Source organism: Ambystoma mexicanum, chromosome 13, assembly GCF_040938575.1.
Source record: "Ambystoma mexicanum isolate Mex_15411 chromosome 13, UKY_AmexF1_1, whole genome shotgun sequence".
NCBI classification, from domain to species: Eukaryota; Metazoa; Chordata; class Amphibia; order Caudata; family Ambystomatidae; genus Ambystoma; species Ambystoma mexicanum.
The window spans coordinates 258,312,298-258,334,834 of record NC_090938.1 but is presented as its reverse complement, the minus strand read 5'-3'; the positions used below and the strand labels follow the sequence as shown (position 1 = coordinate 258,334,834).

The following is a 22,537-nucleotide window of genomic DNA, read 5'->3' as shown; positions in this document are numbered from 1 at the left end:
GTTGTACAGTCAGAGTACATACTAAAAAACTTCATGTATGGCTCTAGCCTTTGTGCTCTGTATCGATTAGGTCCAGCTCATGTAGACACATCTTCGCCCCACAGTTACTATTCATTGCTCCCCTCCGCCTGCCAGTCCCATCTGACGCTACCCATGCCTTCATTGTCTCTGTCACAGTGTAAGAGAGTACTTGTTTTTGCAATTGTCGGCCATGATGACTCTATTTTGTGATATGTTACTATTTTCTTCACATACCAGTAACAATTATATTCATTTATTGTTGTTAGTAAAGTAACAGGTTTTCCTTGGGTTACAAACAAGTTATTCATTACTCGTTATTCATTGTGCCAAAACAATTTGACAGGGAAAACCAGCACTAATCTTTTTGCTATGTAAAAGTGGCAGACTAGAAATAAAACTGGAAGACTCTCTGCATTTAGCCTTTTATCTTTATTTATTAATTATTTTCCATTATGTATACAAAATATGTATATTAATAGTAACGTTAAAAAAATCTATTTTAATGAGGAGAAAAACAATTGTCATAATCTTTATCTAGATATCTAAATAGAAACAGGAACATCATATTTTTCATTTCTTATCGTAAATGTGAAACCGAAAGCTAAGGGGACCTTGGAGTGATCAAGAATGAAAGAAGAGTATCATTGTAAGATGTCCCTAAAATTGCCAGAGTAGAAATTCCAAGGATAACATTTAGTCACCAAGCAGAAATAAAATCGATAACATGAACTTCAAAGCAACAAATCGGCTGAAATACAAGTTTCATTTCTCGACAGCGCTCGAAAGTGAACAAACTGTATTTACATTGCAAGAATGTACTGCCAAAAATGCATTTAAGTGTATTCTTTCATAATTATAATTATGCAACTGTGTGCTTGATGCAAACCAATAATGTACATTTATCTTTGACTTGACGCAAACCAAACACAGATAATTATTTCATTAGAATATAACGTGTACAAAGAATTTTTAAATAGGGAATACATTCCAATGCAAGCGCAACACGCAACAGATATCTCCAAAATATTTGGTCGTTTTATTGCAAGTCATGGTTTTAGCTTCGAATTGAATGGTGGATGCAAATTTTAAGAACTATGCTAAGCTTGGCAGCACGTAGTGCGAGTAAAACCCAGGACTGGCTTGAAAACATCCCCATGTAACTGAGAAGATTTTGAGGTATGCAGTAAAAGTGACACTTACTGACACCTATTGGAGGGTTCCGGAAATGTTATTTCCAACCCAGTGGGTTATATTCTGGGAAAAACTGAACAAACCATACTATTATAACTGCACAGGTTTTATTTGTTGTTGCATATACTTTCTTTGGTCTGGCCTATAATATCCCTTTTGTTCGAACTAATTCAAAAACAGCTTTATACAGAAAAGTATGTATAGTTCATTAAACTTATTTTATTGTAAAACATATATCAATACAAATGTTTTTATACAAAATCATTAAAATCACAATGGTATCTGCTGATACATGTCAACTTGCTATTTCATCCAAGTTAATGGACTGTTATTTCTTTCAAGGAGTGAGAATTGACACAATCTCACCGTTGTATTATTTTACCCACTCCACAGTTAGGAATTGCACTATTTGTTCATGACTTTCAGTACAACCTCATTGTTTCCATGGACACGTCAACATGTTTTGGTTCCTTAAATAATTATAGAACCTTAATCAGGCGTTGCAAATTGTGACAATTTTTTTTTTAACAACATTCATCAGAAACAAGTACTCTGCCTCTGTATCCCACCTTGTTACATGCCCATGCCCCAGTTCAATTAGGGACAACAATGAGTTTGTACTGAAAGTAATGAGCAAATAGTTAAAGTCCTAACTGTGATTCATTATAGGAGTGGGCAACATAATACGAGAAACAGTGAGATTGCATCAATTCTCACTCCTTGAAAGAAATAATTAACAGTATATTAACTTGAACGAAATTGCAAATTGAAATGTACCTGTAGATATATTGTGATGTTAATGATTTTGTATTAACACTTTTTTTAAATCAAATTTTATTGTCATTTTTGTGACACATCAAATCACCATTAATCTGTTACACCCGAGATAGAAACATCTGTGGTTCATGTCAGTGTTCTAAATGCCCCCCCTCCTTACCCTCACCCCATGCATAGTGCATAATATAGAACAACAACCACCGTAACAGTCGCATCAGCCTTACACCTCCTTTAACCAACCTCTTTTACCAAACAGTTCAGTGTCCGTACTTGGTGAAAAATGGAAGTCACTCGCCTTCTATGTCCGTGCAAGCTTCATCCAGCATGTGTGTAAGGTATTCCATATCATATAATGTTCGCGCCTCCCGCACCCACTCCATTTCCGAGGGAGCCCCACCATTTTCCAGTTTTGAGGCATGCAGCTTTGTGCTACCACCAACAGAGTGCGCACCATATGACTCTCCACCCCTGCACCTTCGTTTTCCACCTCTAACCCGAACAGCAGCAAACTCAGAGTCTGCTCTCTTTGTATTTCATCGAAGCCCTTAAGCCAAGACAACACTTCTGCCCAGTATCTCTGTATATAGGAACACCCCCAAAACATGTGGTAATAGTCAACCTGCAGGTGTTTGCATCACCAGTATCTCGAGTCTGCCCCCGCACACATTTTTGCATGTCATGCCGGTGGGTACTGCCAACGGTGGATTATCTTGTAGGCCTGTGTTGTATATTGCAAGGACCGCGTGGACTTCCTGACGCCCCTAGAGATGGTTGACCACTTCTGGTCAGTAATGTCTGTTACCAAATCCCTGGCCCACTTCTCCCTTGCCGGTATGTAATCAGCGACATCGGCCGACACAGTTCGGCGTATAGTCTAGATATACGCCCTCTGGTGCCACTGTCCTGCAGCAGGATCCCTTCAAAGGGAGTCTGTTCCCTGAAGACATTCTCTCCCCATCTGCTACTAGTCATCACCCCTTAAGTTGTAGACAGTGGAAGACTGAGAGTTTCCTTATACACAGACATTCCTCCAGCCTGGCCAGGGGCATGAATTCCCCACCCTCCTACAACCGTCCTGCTCTTGATAATCTCGCCTCCTACCAAGCCCGGTAGTGAGCCGTGTCAATGATCCAGTCCCACAGGGGCCATGCCCATATACAGCTGAGTGGTGATGGCCATGTCGAGAACCAGCGAGTACCTCCCCCCTTCTGACACACCAATCAAAATACCGCCAAGATTGGATGTAACAGCGCCCTTTGGGATATATCTTTTTGAGGGTCCCAGAACCATTTGCCTAGTGTGACCCATGCCAAGGCCTGATTATCCATATGGACCCATTGCTTCTCCGCTGTCATGTCTAAGTTGTCCACCATGATCCGTAGTTGTGTAATTTGCTGCCAAGTCAGGAAAACACACCCCCCCTTCTACCCCCTGAGCTGGGACAGTGTTCTATATGCCACCCTTGGTCTTGCGTCTGCCCACAGGAAGCATAGCAAGGCCTTCTGGATTTTGGCCAAAAAAGGTTCCGGGAACCCTATTGGGAGCATCTGAAACAAAAACAGAAATGTGGGAAGGACTGTCATCTTAATACAATTAAGGCAGGCCGCCCAGGAGAGCTTGAGTCTCCCCCAGTGAGATAGGTAAAGTTGTATTTTATCCCTGAGTGGGGTGTAGTTCTTGTCAAAGAGGTCCGCCACAACCCCTGTGATTTTAATTCCCGGGTATCGAAATCCCTCCTGTTGTAATTGGAACCCAATACCCCCCAGGAAATCCCCATCCTCTCCCATCCCAATACCACTGACTTTTCAAGGTTGATCTTGTACCCCGACAGTTCCCCGTATGTTTGGAGAACCTGGAAGAGCGCTGGGATCAATGTCTTCGGCTTGGTAATAAAGAAGAGTGCATCGTTTGCGAACAGACTCACTTTGTATTCTCTTCCCCTAGGCAGACACCCTTTACCTCGGGATTGATCCTTAGCTCAATTGCCCAAGGTTCCATCACTAATGCATATAACAGGGGGCAGAGGGGACTCCTTTGGTTATTGCCCCGGTTCAAGTTGATTTCGCCCTCGAGACCCCTCCTTTGACAGCCACTCTGACCCGCGGAGTGGAGTACAGGGCCGCAACCCACCCCATCCAACGTACCCCATTCCGATCTTCTACAGGACCCCCATCATGAACGACCAGTTGACTCGGTCGAAAGCCTTTTCGGCATCTAGGGAAAGGAGCACTGCTCCCTCTCTCAGCATGAAGTATATGTGGAGTTTTGCACAGATTGTCACGAGTCCTGGCTATTCCGAATAAATCCTGACTAGTCCGCATGCACCAAACGCTGCATAAGCACCTCCAGCGTTAATGCCAGTATCCTGGCGAACACCTTGGCATCAGTGTTTAGCAGGGAAATGGGACGGTACAAACCACAATGTGTAGGGTCCTTACCCTGTTTAGGTATGACTGCTATAAGAACTTCCAGAAAGGAGAGGGGGATTTCTGCTGCATTCCAGATCGAGTTAAAGAGACTATCCATGGGACCCGCTAGCAGTTCCTAAAAGGCTGAGGTGTAAACACCTTCCCCCAGCACCTTTCCTGGCTTAAGGTGGGCTATGGCACCCAGCAGTTCCTTCTCTGTAATTTCCCCCTCTAACACAGCCCTTTCACCATCGGTCAATCTTGATATTTTAAGCCCCTCAAGTATTCCTGTATTGCCCACCCCTCTTCTCCCAGGGGATGCTTGTATAAGACCTCGTAAAACTGAGCAAACCATTGAGGAATGTCGTCCTGACCTCCCAAAAGGCCCCCCTCTGTCCCTCGTATACGTGTCACTCATCTCTGCACCCTTGGTTCTTTTATTCTGTTATCTAGTAGTGTCCCCACCCGGTCCCCCTTTTCATAGTATCGCTGTTTGGTGTAACGCAATCTTTTTAACACTTCCCCGATCAAGAGTGAATGCAGCTCCTGTCTTTTGTCTCGCATCCCTGCCAGCAATTTCTCTCGGTCCACCCCATGTCACATAAGATGTGGCCTCATCCCTCTAAGGTCCCCCTCAACTTCTCTTCAAGCAGCCCTCTCTCTCTCTTCTTCCGGGCACCCTCCTGTAAAAGGAGGTCCCTAAACGTGACCGTGGCATCCTCCCATACCACTTTCCGCTGCACCTCGCCTGTGGCATTGGTTTCAAAGAAGTGACAATCTCTTTCTGGAGATGTTCCCTAAAGACTGTGTCCTTGAGGAGACCATCATTACACCTCCACCTTGGGGTACCCCGCCGATCTTCCTCCACCCACCACCCCACTACCACCATCTCATTGTATGACCATGTAACTGATTCCACTGTCAGGGACTCTAACATGGCCATCTGCTCCCTGGGGACCAGCAGGCAGTAAATTCTCATGTAGGTTTGATGTGGGGGCGAGAAAAAGGGATAGCCACCCGGCTGGGGGTATCTGGATCTCCACACAACCTCCCAGAAGTGGTCCTGAAGTAGCTGCACCAGTGCCTTGTGCTCACTTCCCCTGTGGTTTGACTCGGTCCCTCCGTGCTGACCACCAAACTACAGCCGGTTCCACTATAGCATTGAAGTCGCCTCCCACCATGGTCGGCCTTTCCCCCGACTCTTCCAATACTAAGAAAATGTTCCTTAGAAAGGCCAGCCGGTGGACATTGGGGGCATACAAAGAGGCCAGAGTGATCATAGTCCCATTCAGGTGACCCTTCACTGCCACAAATCATCCCCCTAAACCCCTCTGTACCTCTATCAGCCGCACAGAGCCTGCTAGGACAATACCCACCCACTCCTTACTGGCTCTGTGGAAGGCCCAATACAGCTATCCAATATCCGCCCTCTTCAGTGGCCGCTCCGCCCCTTGTTTGTAATGGGATTCCTGCCGAAAGAGGACCTGTAGCTGGGCCTTATGAAACAAGCCAGCTTGTTTGGAGAGCTCAGACCCTTTACATTAAGTGTGGCTGCCTTCCAGTTAGCCCTTGTCAGGCTACCCTTGGGTCCGCCACTGCAGCCCAAGGAAGACACCATCTCCCTTTGGCCATTGCGACTGTACTATGCATGTAACCCCCTCCCATTCCCCCCATCAACCTGTAAACACTATCCAACATGTTTGGGCAATCGTGCCCAACCAGGGTCTCCCAACCCCATTTCTCTGAGACACCTGGGAATCCCCAAGTCACTAGGGTGACAATGAGCATGCCAGCCCCACAACATCAACTTTAAGAACCACACAAACTCCCCCCCGACATTCAATCGTTTCAACGTGAGCCCCCTTCTTCAACTTGCGGCCTTTGACTGGTTTGCCTGAGATTTCTTGAATTTTTGTAGGCTGATTTCTTCCTATGGCTTTTTGGTTGTGCAAAGGCGCTATTGAATCATTCTCGCGGCCTGCATTGGCCATCCTTCTCCTGGAAAGTCCCCTCTTTCCGCAGCTCTGCCAGTAGCCAGGTTGCTTCCTCCCCAAGCTTTAGCTCATACTGCTCCCCCCTGTTCAAAAGAGAGGGCAAAGGGGAAGCGCCAGCGGTAGCCCATCCCCTCTTCCTGTAGCCACTGTGTCAGGGGTCTGCACTTTCTCCTCTGCTCCAGCATGTGATTTGACAGATCTTGATAAATCCTTACAGTGGCCCCATCCGATTTGCGGTCAGCCACCCGTCGGGCACTCCTTAGGATGTCCTCCTTATCTCTATAGTTATGACAAATCACCACGACAGAACAGGGCCCTTTGCTCCCCCCGCCCCACGATGAACCCAGTAAAAACATATTTCCTTATTGAAAGTCTCACCCATGAGTTTCTTCAGCACCCCTGACAGTGTGGCTTCCAGGTCCTGGGAGACTCAGCAGCCTTCCCCAGGAGGCTCCATTTCTATAGATGGTTCCGCCTCTCCCGGTTTTCCACATCATCTAGTGTGCTTCAGAGCTCACTTTCCCTGTTCTCCAGTTCCTTGATCTGGATCTCCAGACCCACATCTGCTATGTCTGTGGCTATTTGATTATGCTTCAGGGCCTCCACTCTATCTTCAAACTTGGTGACCCGTCAAGGTCTGCACCTCCCCCCTGAATGTCTTCAGTTCCATCAGGATCGTCTGCACATCATCCCGCAGGGTTCTCAGCCCTCCTGCTGCCATGGCGCCCTCACCTTTAAGTAACATGTCTGGGCCCCACTGCCCTTGGGATCCAAATGCAGGGCTCCTTCTCCTTGCCCTTGCCTCCCTGGTTCACAGTGGCACAGACCAGCAGCTATGCGCTCCTTAATTCCGCCTTTGAGGTGCAACTCTCCCTCCTGCACCAGTGGGGTAACCACGTCCCCTAGGATCCACACTATTGAGCCCACTTATGACTGTGGAGGCCTACCTCCACTACCTGGGTGCCAGGTATCTCACCAGGGGCCCGCCCTCGGTCTCTGGAGATGCCTCCGTCTATTGGGTTGCTGATCTCCTCCTCACATTCCTGCTGGTTCCCCTGCTGTGTTCTGGGTCAGAGTCCAGGCTCTTCCAGCTGCTCCCTGGGGCCACTGCCTGCACCCAGCCCTCTGGTCGCTGCCACACTCCACCTCGCACTTCCGTGATGCCTTCTAGCCCGGGTTCGCTGCTGTTTTTGCCAGTGTATTGCTCAATCACCACCTTGAGGCCCGAGCTGGTCTCGGTGCATGTTAGTTCTTGAAGCCTGTGCCACCTTGAGGCCCAGGCTCGCCGTAGCACTGTTGTGGAGCTTCTGCGATGACTGCCTTTGCGCCCAGGTTCACCCCATCTGCCGGGGCGTGCTACCGGCTCACCGCTCTCTGGCCCGGGCTCACTGCTACCGGGTCGCTGCTGTTCCTTCTCCTTCACTGCTGCATCCCCATCCCCTCCTCTCTGAGTTTCCGGACTCGCGGTGCATGGTAACTTTTGTAGCAACGGAACCCCGTGGCTCCCCTCCACTCCAGCCGCTTCTTGCTGGTGCGTCTCGGTATATCGCTGGCGGCCTGCTGACCACTTACAACGTTTCACTTTTCTGGTGAACTCTGCTCCGCCTGACACGGCAGAGGCCACCCCACTCTGCGCTCCTGCTTCTCGGCCGACTGGGGGCTTGGCACTGCACCTTGGGGGGTTCGGGCAGGCTAGCAAATGCTGGTGGGGTGTGGAGCTCCGGTCCTACGTGGCCATCTTGCTCCCCACCCCCTCGCGGTCTCCATAAAAACGTTTTATTGATATATTTTCTACACTAAAATAAGTTTAATAAAATGTACATACTTTTCTGTTTAAAAGGTGTTTTTAAATTAGTTTGAACAATAGGGATATTATTGTCCAGACTGCAGAAAGTGCCTGCAACAACAAATAAAACCCACATCGTTATAATAGTTTGATTTGCAGTCAAGGTGCAAAATCTGGAAATAATGGATTGCCACACTTTGATATAACCCTTATATCTTTACTAAAAGCACAATTCAATTACTGATGCAGTTATATGATTTCTTTGTGTTTGCGGAATACAAAAAAAGTTATGTTTTATTTATAACCAGGTAATAGAATTACTGCTTTTGACAATGGGTTAAATTATATATTTTCTTTTTTACATCTTAGTTACATCTTTTTCTTTTGTACATCTTAGTTACTTCCTAAATATATGTGTCTGCCATGAAAGCCCTTTTCTGTTGGATGGATTCTAAAACTGGAACATCGCTATCACTAACTGGAATATAATCAGTATTCTGGGATGAAACTGCTTTTTGCCCATTTCCTGTGCCTGTCATCAGGACAAACATGCCCGCATTTCATGAGAGCAATGCTTTATTTCAGATGGGTAACAGAAACTGAAAACAGAATAATCTTTTCTCCCAAACGGAACACCATGCGCTTTGAGAGAAATCAGATGATGGAACTTTTCCGAATTCTCTTTCACTCCACTGAACATTTCCTTGCACAATTCAAGTACTGGCATTGAAACATTGAAGAATGAAATCTCAAAGAGTTCACGTAATGTGACCGTCGACTGAAACATGATTACTATGTCTTGGAGTAAACAATCTGTTTTTCCCATGATTATTTGTTAGAAAATGTATAATGGCCTTGTTTCTGTTGGAATAAGAAATATAACTTACTGCATTCCCGACTCTGAGTAATTATTGAAAAATGTAACTTGTTATCTTCTTTTTGTGAAAAGCGAGTAAACATTAATTATGTGTGTATCTTCATTGTTTTGCGTTAGGTAACGCAATGGCATAGTTGCCGTACATTTGGCTGTGCTGTGAAACAACATCTTGAGAAGGGGCACAGCATATCGGTTGTCATGGCAATGTCAGCTTGAGGGGCGCGTGACATGATTTACTTCCGCCAGGGCACTTGAATTTAAGGCAATTGTTCAACAGATAAGATTATCATAAAATGGCAATTTCTTAAGCCTGCGGTTTGTGTGTCTAAATGTCAGAAAATCAAAGGTAAGATGTATTGGGAAAAAAATGTGATCAATTCATATTTGTTGAAAAATACATGCCCTGTCCATTGTACTAATACAATTCCTCAGAGAGCTACTCCGTTAAGTAACGCGTCCTGCAGAGCTTCCTCTCAGGCAATACATAATTTACAATACTAATAAATATTCATTTTATACACACCTGCTGCATTGATGTTGATAAAGTACAAATAGGTTGCCACCTAAAAGCTATCACTGCCATTAACTGTCATCCAGAAACCGGCACTTTTCTCTGATGCGGGTTTCAGATTCTGGTCTCTTTAAGGTCTAAATGCAGAAATGAACTGGTGAACGTAAGGTAGACAATTTATGATGAGTTGCCTTTTTGTAGTTTTGAATCCAACAGAAATAGAAATGTTTTTTGTTGCCTAAAGCAGAATATTGAGGGGCAGATGATGAATTATAATGCTAATGTATGGTAGCGATAGATCACTCGCGCTCTGAAACACTTGTGTACGAGCGGGATATAAATAAAATATCATTTCATTTCATTTCAACACCCACTCCTGTCTGAGCCATGGATGAATTCTTGTTTACCTTTAGTGCAACAATGCTACAGTGTTCAATAAAATACATAGAGGGTCATTTTATAAAAAATTGTACTTGCATGCAGGGGACCACCAGTGTTAGCACTTACATGAAGTTGAAGTCACTGCATGCAATTTTAAACATTTACAAAGCATTGTGTAAAACCAGGCAAAATTGCCTGTACTTTTCACTTGTATTCTCTGCTTTGTAAAAAGGTCTGCATGCAAATTGCAGGTGCTACCTATGGTGGATGTTATAGGAATCCATTTTTGTATGCCTGCATCAAAACCTCAAGCAGGTGTACAACGTGCAGTTCTTACAAGTCGGAAGGGAAGAGGAAAGCACAGCAGAAATGTAAACTCCACTTTGTACCCCTCCCATGCCTTGTAAGGGAAAAATGAATAGGAGCACAAAATGAAGGCATATAAGCATTTGCCTTGCTTTTACGCTTTCATTTTGTACTCCATTTGTTTTAAAATGTCATTCATCTCCTTCATTTTGACTGGTATCCAGCATTACCAATTCAAAATTCTCTTGCGAATAGGATGCACATTGGATGTCTAGCTCAGACTCCATAACTTTGATTATATAACACTAGAAAAACAAAACTGGTAAAACTGGTAAATGGCACATACCAGGCCGCACCATGACCAGCCTGGCCATGACACTGTCATTGATCTCACCAATGAACATGGATCTGGGGTGTCTGAGTTGGATGCATTGCTTGGAATCTGGCATCTCCTCTGGCTTTAAAGTAAGCTGCAGCACACCTTCAAAAGGAAACAGAAATGCCAGTTAAAATGATTACATATTTTATGAATCTGTCCAAAGCCTAATCACAAAGGTTACAATTCTAAGAATTCCTTGGGAAATGGGTGGACTTTGGAAATTTCGGAACAGAACAGATCAGAAATAAATATTTACTTGATGCAAGTAGGTAGAGGACGAGCAATTGATTTGATGAAAGAGGATGTGAGTGTAACCGTTATGAGGAGGAAAGTAAATAGTAAACCTGATAGGAGGAGGCAGGAAATAAATGTGGGTAATTCGTGCATGAAGTACGCAAGAGTTAGGTAGCAAATGAAAGACAATCCACACTTGAGGAAACGGGGAAGCAGGAATACAAACAGCTTAATTTGAAAGGAAATGTTAATTGCATGCAGGGGACCACATGCGGTAGCACTTACAAACTGGTTTCCCCTGAACGCAATTTTTACACATTCATGTGGCAGTCTGGAGATAAAAAGAATAAAAGCACAGCAAACCCACTTGTACTCATTCTTTTTCCCGTCCCTCTTGCGAAATAGTTAAACACGGCCTACAAAAGCGCTTTGTAGGCAGCATTTAACACACGTGCAAAACCAAGGCAGATTCCATGGGAAACCATTTGTTTTAAATCTGCATGAAAATGTCACGCAGGTTTAAAACAAAACGTAACAAAAGTGTGGGAGACCCTCCACTGAAAACGAACATGGTTCAAATAACTTGTTCTATGGAATGTATTCTACTCAGAGAGTTTAGAACCACATTTTAGCTCACCACACCCTTGACAGAGGAGTAATAACCATTTGCATATCAGTCTGTTGGCACCCACACAGGCAGTCAAGCACTGAAATGCTTGGCAATTCTCCTCTGAACAAGAGTACAATAACGTGTTTCGGCCTAGTTGTGCCTCATCAGCGTGGTGAAGCTAAACCATGTAAAACATATTGACAAGTTAGAGGAAGAATACACGGCTGAGATCTCCACCTGGTCACTGCTTCAAAATGGGGCAGTGTTACATGGAGGTGTAAACACATTACGCCTTGCTATTAGGCCTCCATTTCACGCACTGTCCCATTTAAAATGGGGCTGATATTAATAATGTCGGGACATAGGGAAGATGGAACATTAACCCATAACATGGCAGAGAGGACATATTTTATCCTAACTGTTGTTGTGCAGCACCAAAAGTACACATTGCATATTGCACATTAGTTTCTGTACAACAGCAATGAGGACAGACGTGAGCAATCCCCTTTGTTATTTCAATAGAGGTTGGAAATAGTGCCAACTGTAGTTGGTGGGCAATAGTATCACTCAAAATAAGGAACACTACTTGGAAGTAGAACATTAAAGTCAAACAAAGTGTACACACGATCAGATGTTGCTCTGCCCGAAGCAAGGCTTTCCATCTGCTGCTAACCAACGGAGCTTCACTTGTCCCAGAATCCCACATCGGCAGGCAGAAGCCGGCCATTTGCAGAGAATGCCACTTCTGCGCCAGCTTCCTCCATTGCAGCCAGAGCCCTGGAGCGGGCAGGAGCCCCTCCCCAGCCAAGGATCTTCATCGCGTGTGAGCAGTGCCCTGCTCGCCTGACCCTGCATCCCAGGTAGAGGAGCCCCCCTCCACCTGCTTATCCCAACTGATGCCCCCAGTCTGCCCACACAGGATCTCCCTCTTCATTATCAGCAGAGAGGTGAGCCCTGCTTTGAGTGCGGTCCCGAGCGCACACACGATCAGCTGTTGCTCTGCCCGATGCATGCCTGATCGTAAGATGGTGGACACCACGAGCGGCATGGAAGCGAGGCTTTCCATCTGCTACTAAGCAACAGAGCTTGATATGATATGATATTGCATTTATGATGCGCCTTTACACAAGTGTTTGAAGGCGCGACGAGGCAGGGAGGGGGGACATGGGGAAGACAGACAAAGATCTTACTAGGCCAGGTGTCATTCAGATCGCGCAAGTGCATGGGAAGGGGGGAAGGGAAAGTGCTAGGGGCAAGGGAGAGGGGAAAGTGCAGTACATGGGATAGTGGAAAATAAGATAAATAAATAAGGGGCCAGCTGGTGGCAAGTGCAAGGTAAGTGCAGAACAAGTGCTCGGAGGGGGGCTGTAGGGATACAGAGACAGTCCCGCGGTGCAGTGGTTGCCAGGGAGGCAGTGCCAGGGGCAGGTGGCTGGGCAAGGGACCGAGATCAGTGAGAGTTGCCCGGTGCCGATTCAGTGCATTTTCAATCCGGAATTTAGCAGGGGAGAGGGGGAGAGAAAGCAGAAGCAAAGAGGAAGGTTTTGAGGTGCTTCCGGAACCGGAGATGGTTCTCCTCAAGTTTTCAGGGAGGCAGGAAGGCTGTTCCAGAGGGAGGCCCCTGCTGCGGAGAGAGATCTACCCCCAACTCGTTGCTTGGAGAAGCGGCTGACCCTGAGGGTGTTGGAGGAGGATGAGCGAAGAGCTCGAGAAGGAAGATATTTAGGAAGGGAGAGTTGAAGGTATTTCAGCCCCAGGCCCCAGAAGGCCTTGTGGATAATGCAGAGGGTTTTGAACTTAATCCTCACAGCCTCTGGAAGCCAGTGAAGAGATTTCAGTCCTGGAGAGATACGGCCCCTGGGCTTGAGGCCAAGAACAAGTCTCGTAGTCCTGTTCTGGACGAGTTGCAGAGGGCAGAGAGCAGAGGCAGGCATATTTAGATAGAGGCTGTTACAGTAGTCCAGTTTAGAGAGAACAAGGGCTCTGGAGACAGTGAGCTTCCGGGGGAAGGAGAGGAAAGGAAGAATACCTCTAAGGAGGTGCAGCTGGTAGTGTGACTTCTTAGAGATGTCAGAAATGTGAGGAGTCGAAGATGACCCCAAGGTTTTTTGCCTTGCAGGTAGGAGCAGGGAGAGGGCCTAGAGAGGCCGGCTAGAGAGCTGCAGGAAAGGAGGGAGTGGGTGTGCCGATGAGTAGAATCTCAGTCTTACTGACATTAAGGCAGAGGTCATTGGCGGCACACCACTCCTAGATAGCAGACAGACAGTCAGAGATGAGGGAAGGAGAGGAGGAGGCCGAGGGTAGCCTGAAAATGAGTTGGGTATCATCCGCATAGCACTGAAAGTTAGGGCAGAGAGCGGCGATGCGGTGGGCAAGGAGTGCCAGATATTCGTTGAACAGCCAGGGAGAGAGGTTAGATCCCTGGGGACACCACAGGTAGAGAAAAAGATGTCAGAGAGGAAGGACCCAAGTTGGACCTGGGAGGGTCGATTGGAGAGGAAAGAAGTCAGCCACGCCAGAGCCTGACCAGTGATACCCAGGTTATCACGGAGACAGTTGAGCAGGATGGCATGGTTGATAGTGTCAAAAGCAGAAGAGAGATCAAGCAAGATGAGAACACACAGAGTGTTAGAGTCAAGGTTGGAGAGCAGGTCTTCACGGATGTTTAGGAGAGCAGTTTCAGTGCTTCTGGCCGCTCTGAAGCCAGACTGATGCTCATGAAGACAACCCACAGATTCAGTGTGGAGATTAAGCTTGGAGATGGCCAGTTTCTCCAGGAGCTTGCCCAGGAAGGGAGTGATGAAGATTGGGCGATAGTTAGCCGGGCAGGAGGGGTCGTAAGAGGGTTTCTTAAGAAGAGGGTGCACAAGGGAGTGCTTAAGGGGGGGATGGGAAGACTCCAGTGGCGAAGGAGTGATTGCAGAAGTCAGCCAGGGCAGGAGCCAGGGAGTCGATGTGGTCCTTGATAGTTTTGGAGGAACAGGGGTGAACCTGTTTTGACGAGACCTTCATAGATCGGACTTATCTGGAAACCTTGTCAGCAGAGAAAAGGGGAAAGGCAGAGAAGGAGGGAGGGGGGGTGGCTGCAGAAGAGCTGGCGGAAGAGCAGGGAATAGGGGGATGGAGGGGGTAAGAGGAGAGTGAGGACAGGATGTCCTGAGTTTTTGAAATGAAGAGAGAAGCCAGTGCCACGCAGAGGGCCTGGGAGGGGACAGGAGAGGTAGAGACTGCGGCAGGATTGGCCAGTTCCTTGCATATTTTAAAGAGTTCAGCCGAGTTGTTAGATGCTGCAGAGATGCAGGCTTGGATGTGAGCTCTCTTCTTGGTGAGGACCAGAGACGTTTTTATGGGAGGGCAAAAGGGGCACTTGCACAGGGCCCCCCACCTTGGAGGGGGCCTCCAAGGCAGACTGATCTAAAAAAGTATGATTCCTTTGTTCACCAGACTTAAATAGAACACATCGGAATGTTGTATTGATTGGTGCTGAGGCTCTAAACCTATTTGCCTATCTGTTTTGGCAAGTGCATTCTGCCTCGATCAATTCATCATGTAATGCTTTCTGTGTTCACTGTGGTATATATAGTTTGTGTGTTCCTTGCAGCACAACTCCTGTAGCATTATTTCCTTTCTGTGGGAATTAAGTTGATCATGTGCAATAGCCACATTTAAAATGCATACTGGTAAATTGAGTGCCACAATGGTTCAGAAGTTAGCTCAGTGTGTTAAGCACTCATTGCAGTGATATGTGTTACTATGCAAGATTAGAATAGCACATTCCTGTAAGGCTGGCTGAGCCTTTCCTATGTCTGAAGTTTATAAACCTGCCTGCATATGTACTTGGTCTTACAGCACAACAGGTGCTATAATCAGGAATATGCCTGCACCAGATAGGGGTTGCTATAAAAACAAACATGTCATCCTTATGGTGAAGGTCTAGAAATTGGTGTGCTCAGATGGGGTGTTGTAAAATCAAGGCAATCACCTCCAACGATGAGCAGAAACTGTTAGTCCAAGAGATGAATAAGTATCAGAATTTGGAACCAAAGCATTCATGCTTATATCCTGGCTTTGCCAGCAGACAATACAGTGATCCTGATCAATCATCTTATATCTCGTACATTATTGTACTGTCTTCTGTGAAGTTTGCCTCCTTGCATGGTGGTGGCATCGTTTAGCCCATTACTTGATCTTTCTTCTTATGTAGGCCATTTGAGTGGAAGGGGTTGTAGACAGAAAGGAGCGGACCAGATGGTGAAGGACTCGGGCAAGCATATTTTAAAGTCTGCTCGTTTGACACAAAATAAATCTTTGCATTTTTGTAAAAGTCAAATGTTTTTCTGCACGTTTATAAATGACATTTATAAATGACAATTTGACAAGCCAGTGTTTTGGAAGTATGTAAAACTTTAAAATACAAAAGTCCAACCCAGAATCAATCTGTTAAATCACACTGATTGGTATGCTGGTACTTATATACGTCTCTTGATGATGGAGAGAATGAAGCTAGAATCAATATGTGTTACACCCTTCCATAGTATTTTGTTTTTAGAAATTGTCATGTTTGGTAATGTGCTGTGTGTACTTCCAAGTTTGTTTTTATAAAATGAGATTATTTTAGTTCATGGTAAGAACTGGCAATGAAAGTGTTCAAATGCAGAAATTGCAGGGTTGGCACAAATACCAGATTCACCCCTAAACCAGTTTGTATAACACTGGGCATCTAATTTAATCTTGTACTGCCTAGCCTCTCGAAATTGCTAGTCCCTAAACCTTTCAAAATTGTCAGATTGTCAGCCCTTCAGAGAGATTTCCTTCTCAGGGTATGATCTTTAAAACAACCTCACTCATGGTTTCACTGGCTATAGTGTTGCTTCCACTATAATAGTGAGCATTGATATATTGCACACCACAGGCACTTTATTCTTTTGATCTCTAATGGCAACACTATTTGAAAACCATGTCCCACTTATTATCTCAGTCTGTCTGCATACTGACACCTTCCTGGTAGCTTCTAATCTGCATCCACTATCCATGCTATGGTATGTGTAGCTTTCTCCTTCCTCCCAATTGATCTGCTCTATCCATGCATGAGCACATTTCCATTCTGTGAGGCAGCAAATGTGAGTTATCTGTCTATTCTGGGTTACATGTACCTTTTACACACAGTCCTGCATTACTACTACAGGCTGCACACCTTTCTGGATTCTATTGATAAAAAGTCTCTTGTATCTATGCTAGAACAGAAGTAACCTCTTTTCGTAGACTGATAAGGTTGGCCTTCACATGGTACTTGTTTTTCAGTCTTATTAGAGCAAGAATGAAGAGGGTAAGGGGATTTAAAGGGAGTAAACATTCTTATTTTTAATTCTGGGAGGCAGCATATCAACCTATGGGTTGTGATTGCGACGGGGGGCAGATATTCTTGATCACTTAATTCCTTTGGTTTGGTGGAGGGGGGCCCCAAAGATGTCCGTGCCCAGGGCCCCAAAAGTGCTTAAGATGGCCCTGGTGAGGACAGAGAGCCGGTATTGTCTTTGCAGTAGGCGGTAGGCCACTTTGTCAGAGGATGAACTTGAAGCACGCCATTTCCTCTCAGCCGCCCGACACTTGCGTTTTAGGGAGACGAGGTCTGAGTCATACCAGGAATTACACTTGGCTTTGGGCTTCAGGCGGATTCTCACGACAGGGGCAAGGATATCAAGAGTATCAGATATAGAAGAGTGGAGCAAGGAGAGGTCTGTGTCAGGGTGAGAGTCAGCCAAAGGGGGAGGAGGGGGTGAGAAGGTGGCGGCGAAAGCCTCAACTGACACGCGCTTCATGGGTCGGATGACCGAGAAGGTGGGTGGCAGTGATGGAGGAGGCTTGGCCTGAGGGGTAGGGAGGGTGAGGTGGGAGGATAGGAGAAAGTGGTCACTCCAGGAGAGAGATGTGGAGAGAGGGGCAGAGAGGGGAAGGTCTGAAGCGATCAGAGCATCGAGAGTGTGCCCTGCAGAATGAGTCAGGCCAGAGGGGAAAATGGTTAGTTAGAGAGAGAGTCGCAGAGGTCACGAAAGTGTCCAGAGGGGGGACAGGAGGCATCCAGGTGGATGTTGAAGTCTCCAAGGAGGAGGAGTTGAGTGGTAGAGGCAAGGAGTGAGGAGGAGAGGTCTGCCCATTCAGAGAGGAAGGGAGAAATCTGACCAGATGGGCGTTAGATAGTAGCCACAGTAAGGGAATGGCTAGGGGAGAGAGAGAGCCTGTAGACGAGGCATTCAAAAGAGGAGTAGGCCTGCGTAGGTGTGTCAGAGGCAGGAATCCACTCGGGGAAGATAAGGGCTACACCCCCACCGGAGCGGTCGGGCCTGGGTGCGGAAACGATCTTGTAGCCGTCGGGAAGGAGCGTTTCGGAGCTGGTGACAGAGCTGGCCGTGAACCATGTCTCGGTAAGACCGAGGACATCGAGGTCAAGTTCTTCGAGAAGACGGCAGATGTCAGAGGAATGCTTGACAGCGGAGCAAGCGTTAAGAGTGGCAATGTGGGGAAGGTTTCCCTCCTTGAGGGACTTCCGAGGAGGGGTACAGATCAGAGGTACGCCCTGCAGAGGTGTCGATGGAGCCCGAGAGGGGGCAGAGAGGGAGGGGGAAGGCAAGGTAGCCAAGGAAGGGGGAGGGGGAACAGCAGGAGAAGAGAGGAAGTTGATGAAGCGTCTATCAAAAAGGTGCAGGTTGGCCTGAGGGCCTTGGACCAGGACGGTCCCATTAGAGTAAACATTAATGGTGACTTTGGAGGAGAGGAAGGAGGCCAGGAGGGCGTCCAAACGGGTACCACCATTAATGAGAGAAGAGGCGAAAGGTGAAAGCACGGAAACCATATGAAGGGTCCATAGGTCCGGCGAAGGCACGACAAAGAGGATGTCAGTGAGAGTTTCCTTGGAGGAGGCACTGGTGTAGGTGTCAGCGATAGGGAGGCCTGGGTTGGATACCAGGATGTCCTTTTTGAACTTCTTCCTACCAGATTTAATGTGGAGAGCAGGATAGTCAATAGAGAAGCAGTTAGAGAAGATAGGAGAGACAGAGAGCACCATAGGTGGGGCGGGAGAGGAAAAAGGTGAAAGGGAGAGGGGGAGGCACTGGTGAGGATGAAGAGTAGGCAGGCAAGGCAGTGAGAGGTAGGCAAGTTTGGCAGGACCGAGGTGGCAGCTCTCAGGATAAGGAGCTACCAAAAGCATATTATTGCTAAGACAGGTGGGACACAACTAGGATTGAGATTCCTGAATGGGAGACAAAAGGCCTAGTATTCACAGCGCAGATGTTAAGATTTTTAAATACTGGTACAGTGCAAGTTATAGCAATAAGGAGAGAAAGTACACCTAAGTTTAAGATTCCTGAATGGGAGACAAAAGGCCTAGTATTCACAGCGCAGATGTTAAATTTTTAAATACTGGTACAGTGCAAGTTATAGCAATAAGGAGAGAAAGTACACCTAAGTTTGAGATTCCTGAATGGGAGACAAAAGGCCTAGTATTCACAGCGCAGATGTTACATTTTTAAATACTGGTACAGTGCAAGTTCTAGCAATAAGGAGAGAAAGTACACCTAAGTTTGAGATTCCTGAATGGGAGACAAAAGGCCTAGTATTCACAGCGCAGATGTTACGTTTTTAAATACTGGTACAGTGCAAGTTATAGCAATAAGGAGAGAAAGTACACCTAAGTTTGAGATTCCTGAATGGGAGACAAAAGGCCTAGTATTCACAGCGCAGATGTTAAGTTTTTAAATACTGGTACAGTGCAAGTTATAGCAATAAGGAGAGAAAGTACACCTAGGTTTGAGATTCTTGAATGGGAGACAAAAGGCCTAGTATACACAGCGCAGATGTTAAGTTTTTTAAATACTGGCAGAGTCCAAGTTATAGTAATAAGGAGAGAAAGTACACCTAAGTTTGAGATTTCTGAATGGGAGACAAAAGGCCTAGTTATAAGCTTCACTTATCCCAGAAGCCCACACCGGCCGGCGGAAGCCGGTCACTTGCAGAGAAGGCCACGGAGAAAAGGCCTGTTCTGCGCCTGTTTGCTAATGGGAGCGTGGCATGGCCCACTCTCTTAGCTCCTATTTATGTGACCAATCCCTATTGCGAAGCTGTTAGAGTGCACCTGCGGTGGTTCATCCAGATTCCACTGCACTCAACATCATTATAACTGTAACATTAATGCTTCTTACTGAAGACTCTCTAAATGGAGCCTTCTCTGGAGACACCGGACATTCCACCACTGCCAAGTCTCTATACCCCCTGGTTAGCCGTGTCCTGTTCAGTCATCTGCATTAGAGACACGCTGACTTAGTGAGTACGTTCTTACCGCATGCATGTACCCCAACGTTTACCTTCGCTAACCTTAAATTTGAACATATGTCCAACCTGCTAAGCATATTCGCAAATGTCGCCATAATCCATTACTGCTCCTTATTAGCATTGTTGCACTTCCCACATGTATATCAACTAGTATTTAATCACATCCTCATAGTACCTGCCTCTCCTGAAGTCTCATCTATGGCTATGCTCCTACCCTACACATGTTTGAACATATTGTACCCTAGCTTAAATAATATAGAAATTGTTCTTACCTGGTACACTGCTCTTTTAACATTCTTTGCAATTTCGAACTTAGGTGAATCTTGCTGCTAAATTATTTGTTCCACTACTATTTGCACATCGCAGTTTAGCATACTTTGTGATTTTTAACCCAGGCGACCATTGCTGCTAAAACTGTCCTTACCTGCTGGCACACTGTATTTTTAGCATTCTTTGTGATTTCGAATTTAGGTGAACTTTGTTGCTAAATTATTTGTTCCACTGCTATTTGCACATTGCATTTTTAGCACTCTTGTGATTTTGAATTTAGGTGATCCTTTGCTGCTACACTGTTCTCGCCCACTATCTAATGTGTTATTTTGCTGCTATTTGTTTTTATGCCCCCGTCTACTGCCTAGTGGTTATTTTAGCGAGTCTACCTTTACATAACTATGTATCTGCCAGCTACCTACACAGTCCTATTGAGGACTATCTTACACATATTCATCACGTTAGATATCAACATGCCTCATATTCTGCCCTCTGTGGTGTCTGCAACTCCCTTGAACAAGCCTAAATACTTAAATGACATGATCACTAGACCATGCAATCATTCCCAAAGAAACCTCAAACTCTGCGCCAGACTCCCCAAAATGTATGAACCCACAGCCAAATCTCTACACCTCCTCTCTAACAACCGGTTTGGCAACCTAGCAAGTGCCCAGCTAAACACAAAAACTTCTTCGCTCAACCGTACTAATACTCAACACCCACTTCAACTCAACAGCCGACTCTATCGAGACCCTATCACTGGCCCTAAGCCCCACCACAATACTGCGATACCACCCTCTGAGCCCATACTCCCAGGTATAAGAGGAGCCTTAATCAATGCCCGGTCTCTGGTGGCACATGCCACAGAAATAGCAGACCTTATCAAAACTGAAAAATTGGACCTCCTTGCCATCACGGAATCCTGGCTGCACCCAGCAGCTGGCCCAGCAATTATGCTAGCCATTCCCGAGGATTATACTCTCTTAAGAATAGACCGCACTACTTCTCGAGGCGGACGCCTTGCCACAATCGCAAAAACGAACCTAGCTTTGAGACTTGCTCCTCCACCAAAGACTGATTCCTGCGAAATCCTCACCGCCAAATTAACCATCTCTACTACGAAAACCTTATCCATCCACCTTATCTACAGACCCCCAGGCCCGTTATGTTCCTTTGAAGAAGATCTCACTAATATCCTGTCGGACAACCTCAAAAACACATCACCAAGTCTTCTCCTAGGAGATCTTAATCTTGGATATATTGACCCTTCAGATCCTAATGCTACACTGATCAACAACACTATCAAGGAATTAGGCTTTGCCCAAAAGGTAACAAGTGCTGCTCATAATAAGGGTAGAACACTTGATTGGATAGCGGATCACCAGTGTGCAACCTCCATCAATGCCATAACACCCTTGCCTTGGTCTGACCACTGCCTGATCTCTTTCTCCCCTGATGTTACAGCCCCCAACCATACCATCAGTATAGCTCCTGCTATTCCCACAAGGAATAAAAAGAACATTACTGCTGACAAACTGATTCCTCTGATCATGCCTACCATGAACTCTACCCCTGACTCGGCAGACCCACTTACCTTGGTTGAAGAATACAATAAGGTAATGTTATCCGCTCTGGATACAATAGCACCTTTGAAAATTAGAAAATGCAAACAGAAAAAACATCTTAATTCATGGTTCTCTCCTCACTTAAAAACTATTAGACTTGAGAAACAAAAATGTGAACAGATATGGAGATTAGAACCCTCTGATATTAACAACAACAACCTTACAAAATCAGCCTCTTTATATAAGAATGAAATAATCCTAGCCAAGCAAGAATCCTACAATTTGCGTATCACCCAAGCTACCTCTAACACAAAATAACTTTTTACAATCCTCAAAGAATTGGAAACACCTACCCAAGCCCTGGACACCTGCCTCAAGGACAAAGCTTGGTGCACTAGTATTCAGAGCGCCCTAGCTAATCTAGCTAATAAAATAACAACCTTGCAGGCTAAAATTAGTAACAAAAAGGAATCTCTCCTCCTCGCCTCTAACTCCAACAACATCACAGCCTCTGCTCACCCAAACACCTCACTTCCTACCATGTCCAAACTACCGAAACCCCTTTTCAACTTCAAGAAAGTATCCACTCTAGAAGTCGAAAAATTCATCTTAACTCTTAAACCTTCCAACTGCCACGGCAACCCTTGCCCTGCGCAAATCATAAAGGATGCTGCAAGGGACCTCTCACCATTCATAACCAAACTTATGAATGCCTCATTCTCTACCGGCACCGTTCCCAACAATTTGAAACAGTCATGGGTCCTCCCACTATTAAAAAAACAATCACTTGACCCATCCGTTCCTACTAACTATCGTCCCATTACGACAGTGCCTTTCTTGCTTAAAATTCTAGACAAGGTAGCATACCTCCAAATTCAGCAATACCTGGAATGTAACCA

At 45.9% G+C, this 22,537-nt stretch overlaps 1 protein-coding gene across 4 annotated transcripts in view; it reads right to left on the bottom strand.

The window, feature by feature from the left end:
- LOC138521163 (zinc finger protein 282-like) overlaps nucleotides 1-22,537 on the bottom strand; it is a 511,590-nt gene that overhangs the window by 204,719 nt on the left and 284,334 nt on the right. For 3 of the 4 annotated variants that reach the window (XM_069633752.1, XM_069633754.1, XM_069633755.1), the window contains one exon: nucleotides 10,599-10,733. In XM_069633752.1, the coding sequence (XP_069489853.1) occupies nucleotides 10,599-10,733 (135 nt within the window). The remainder of the gene's footprint in view (nucleotides 1-10,598; nucleotides 10,734-22,537) is intronic. The other variant, XM_069633753.1, reaches the window with a different exon arrangement.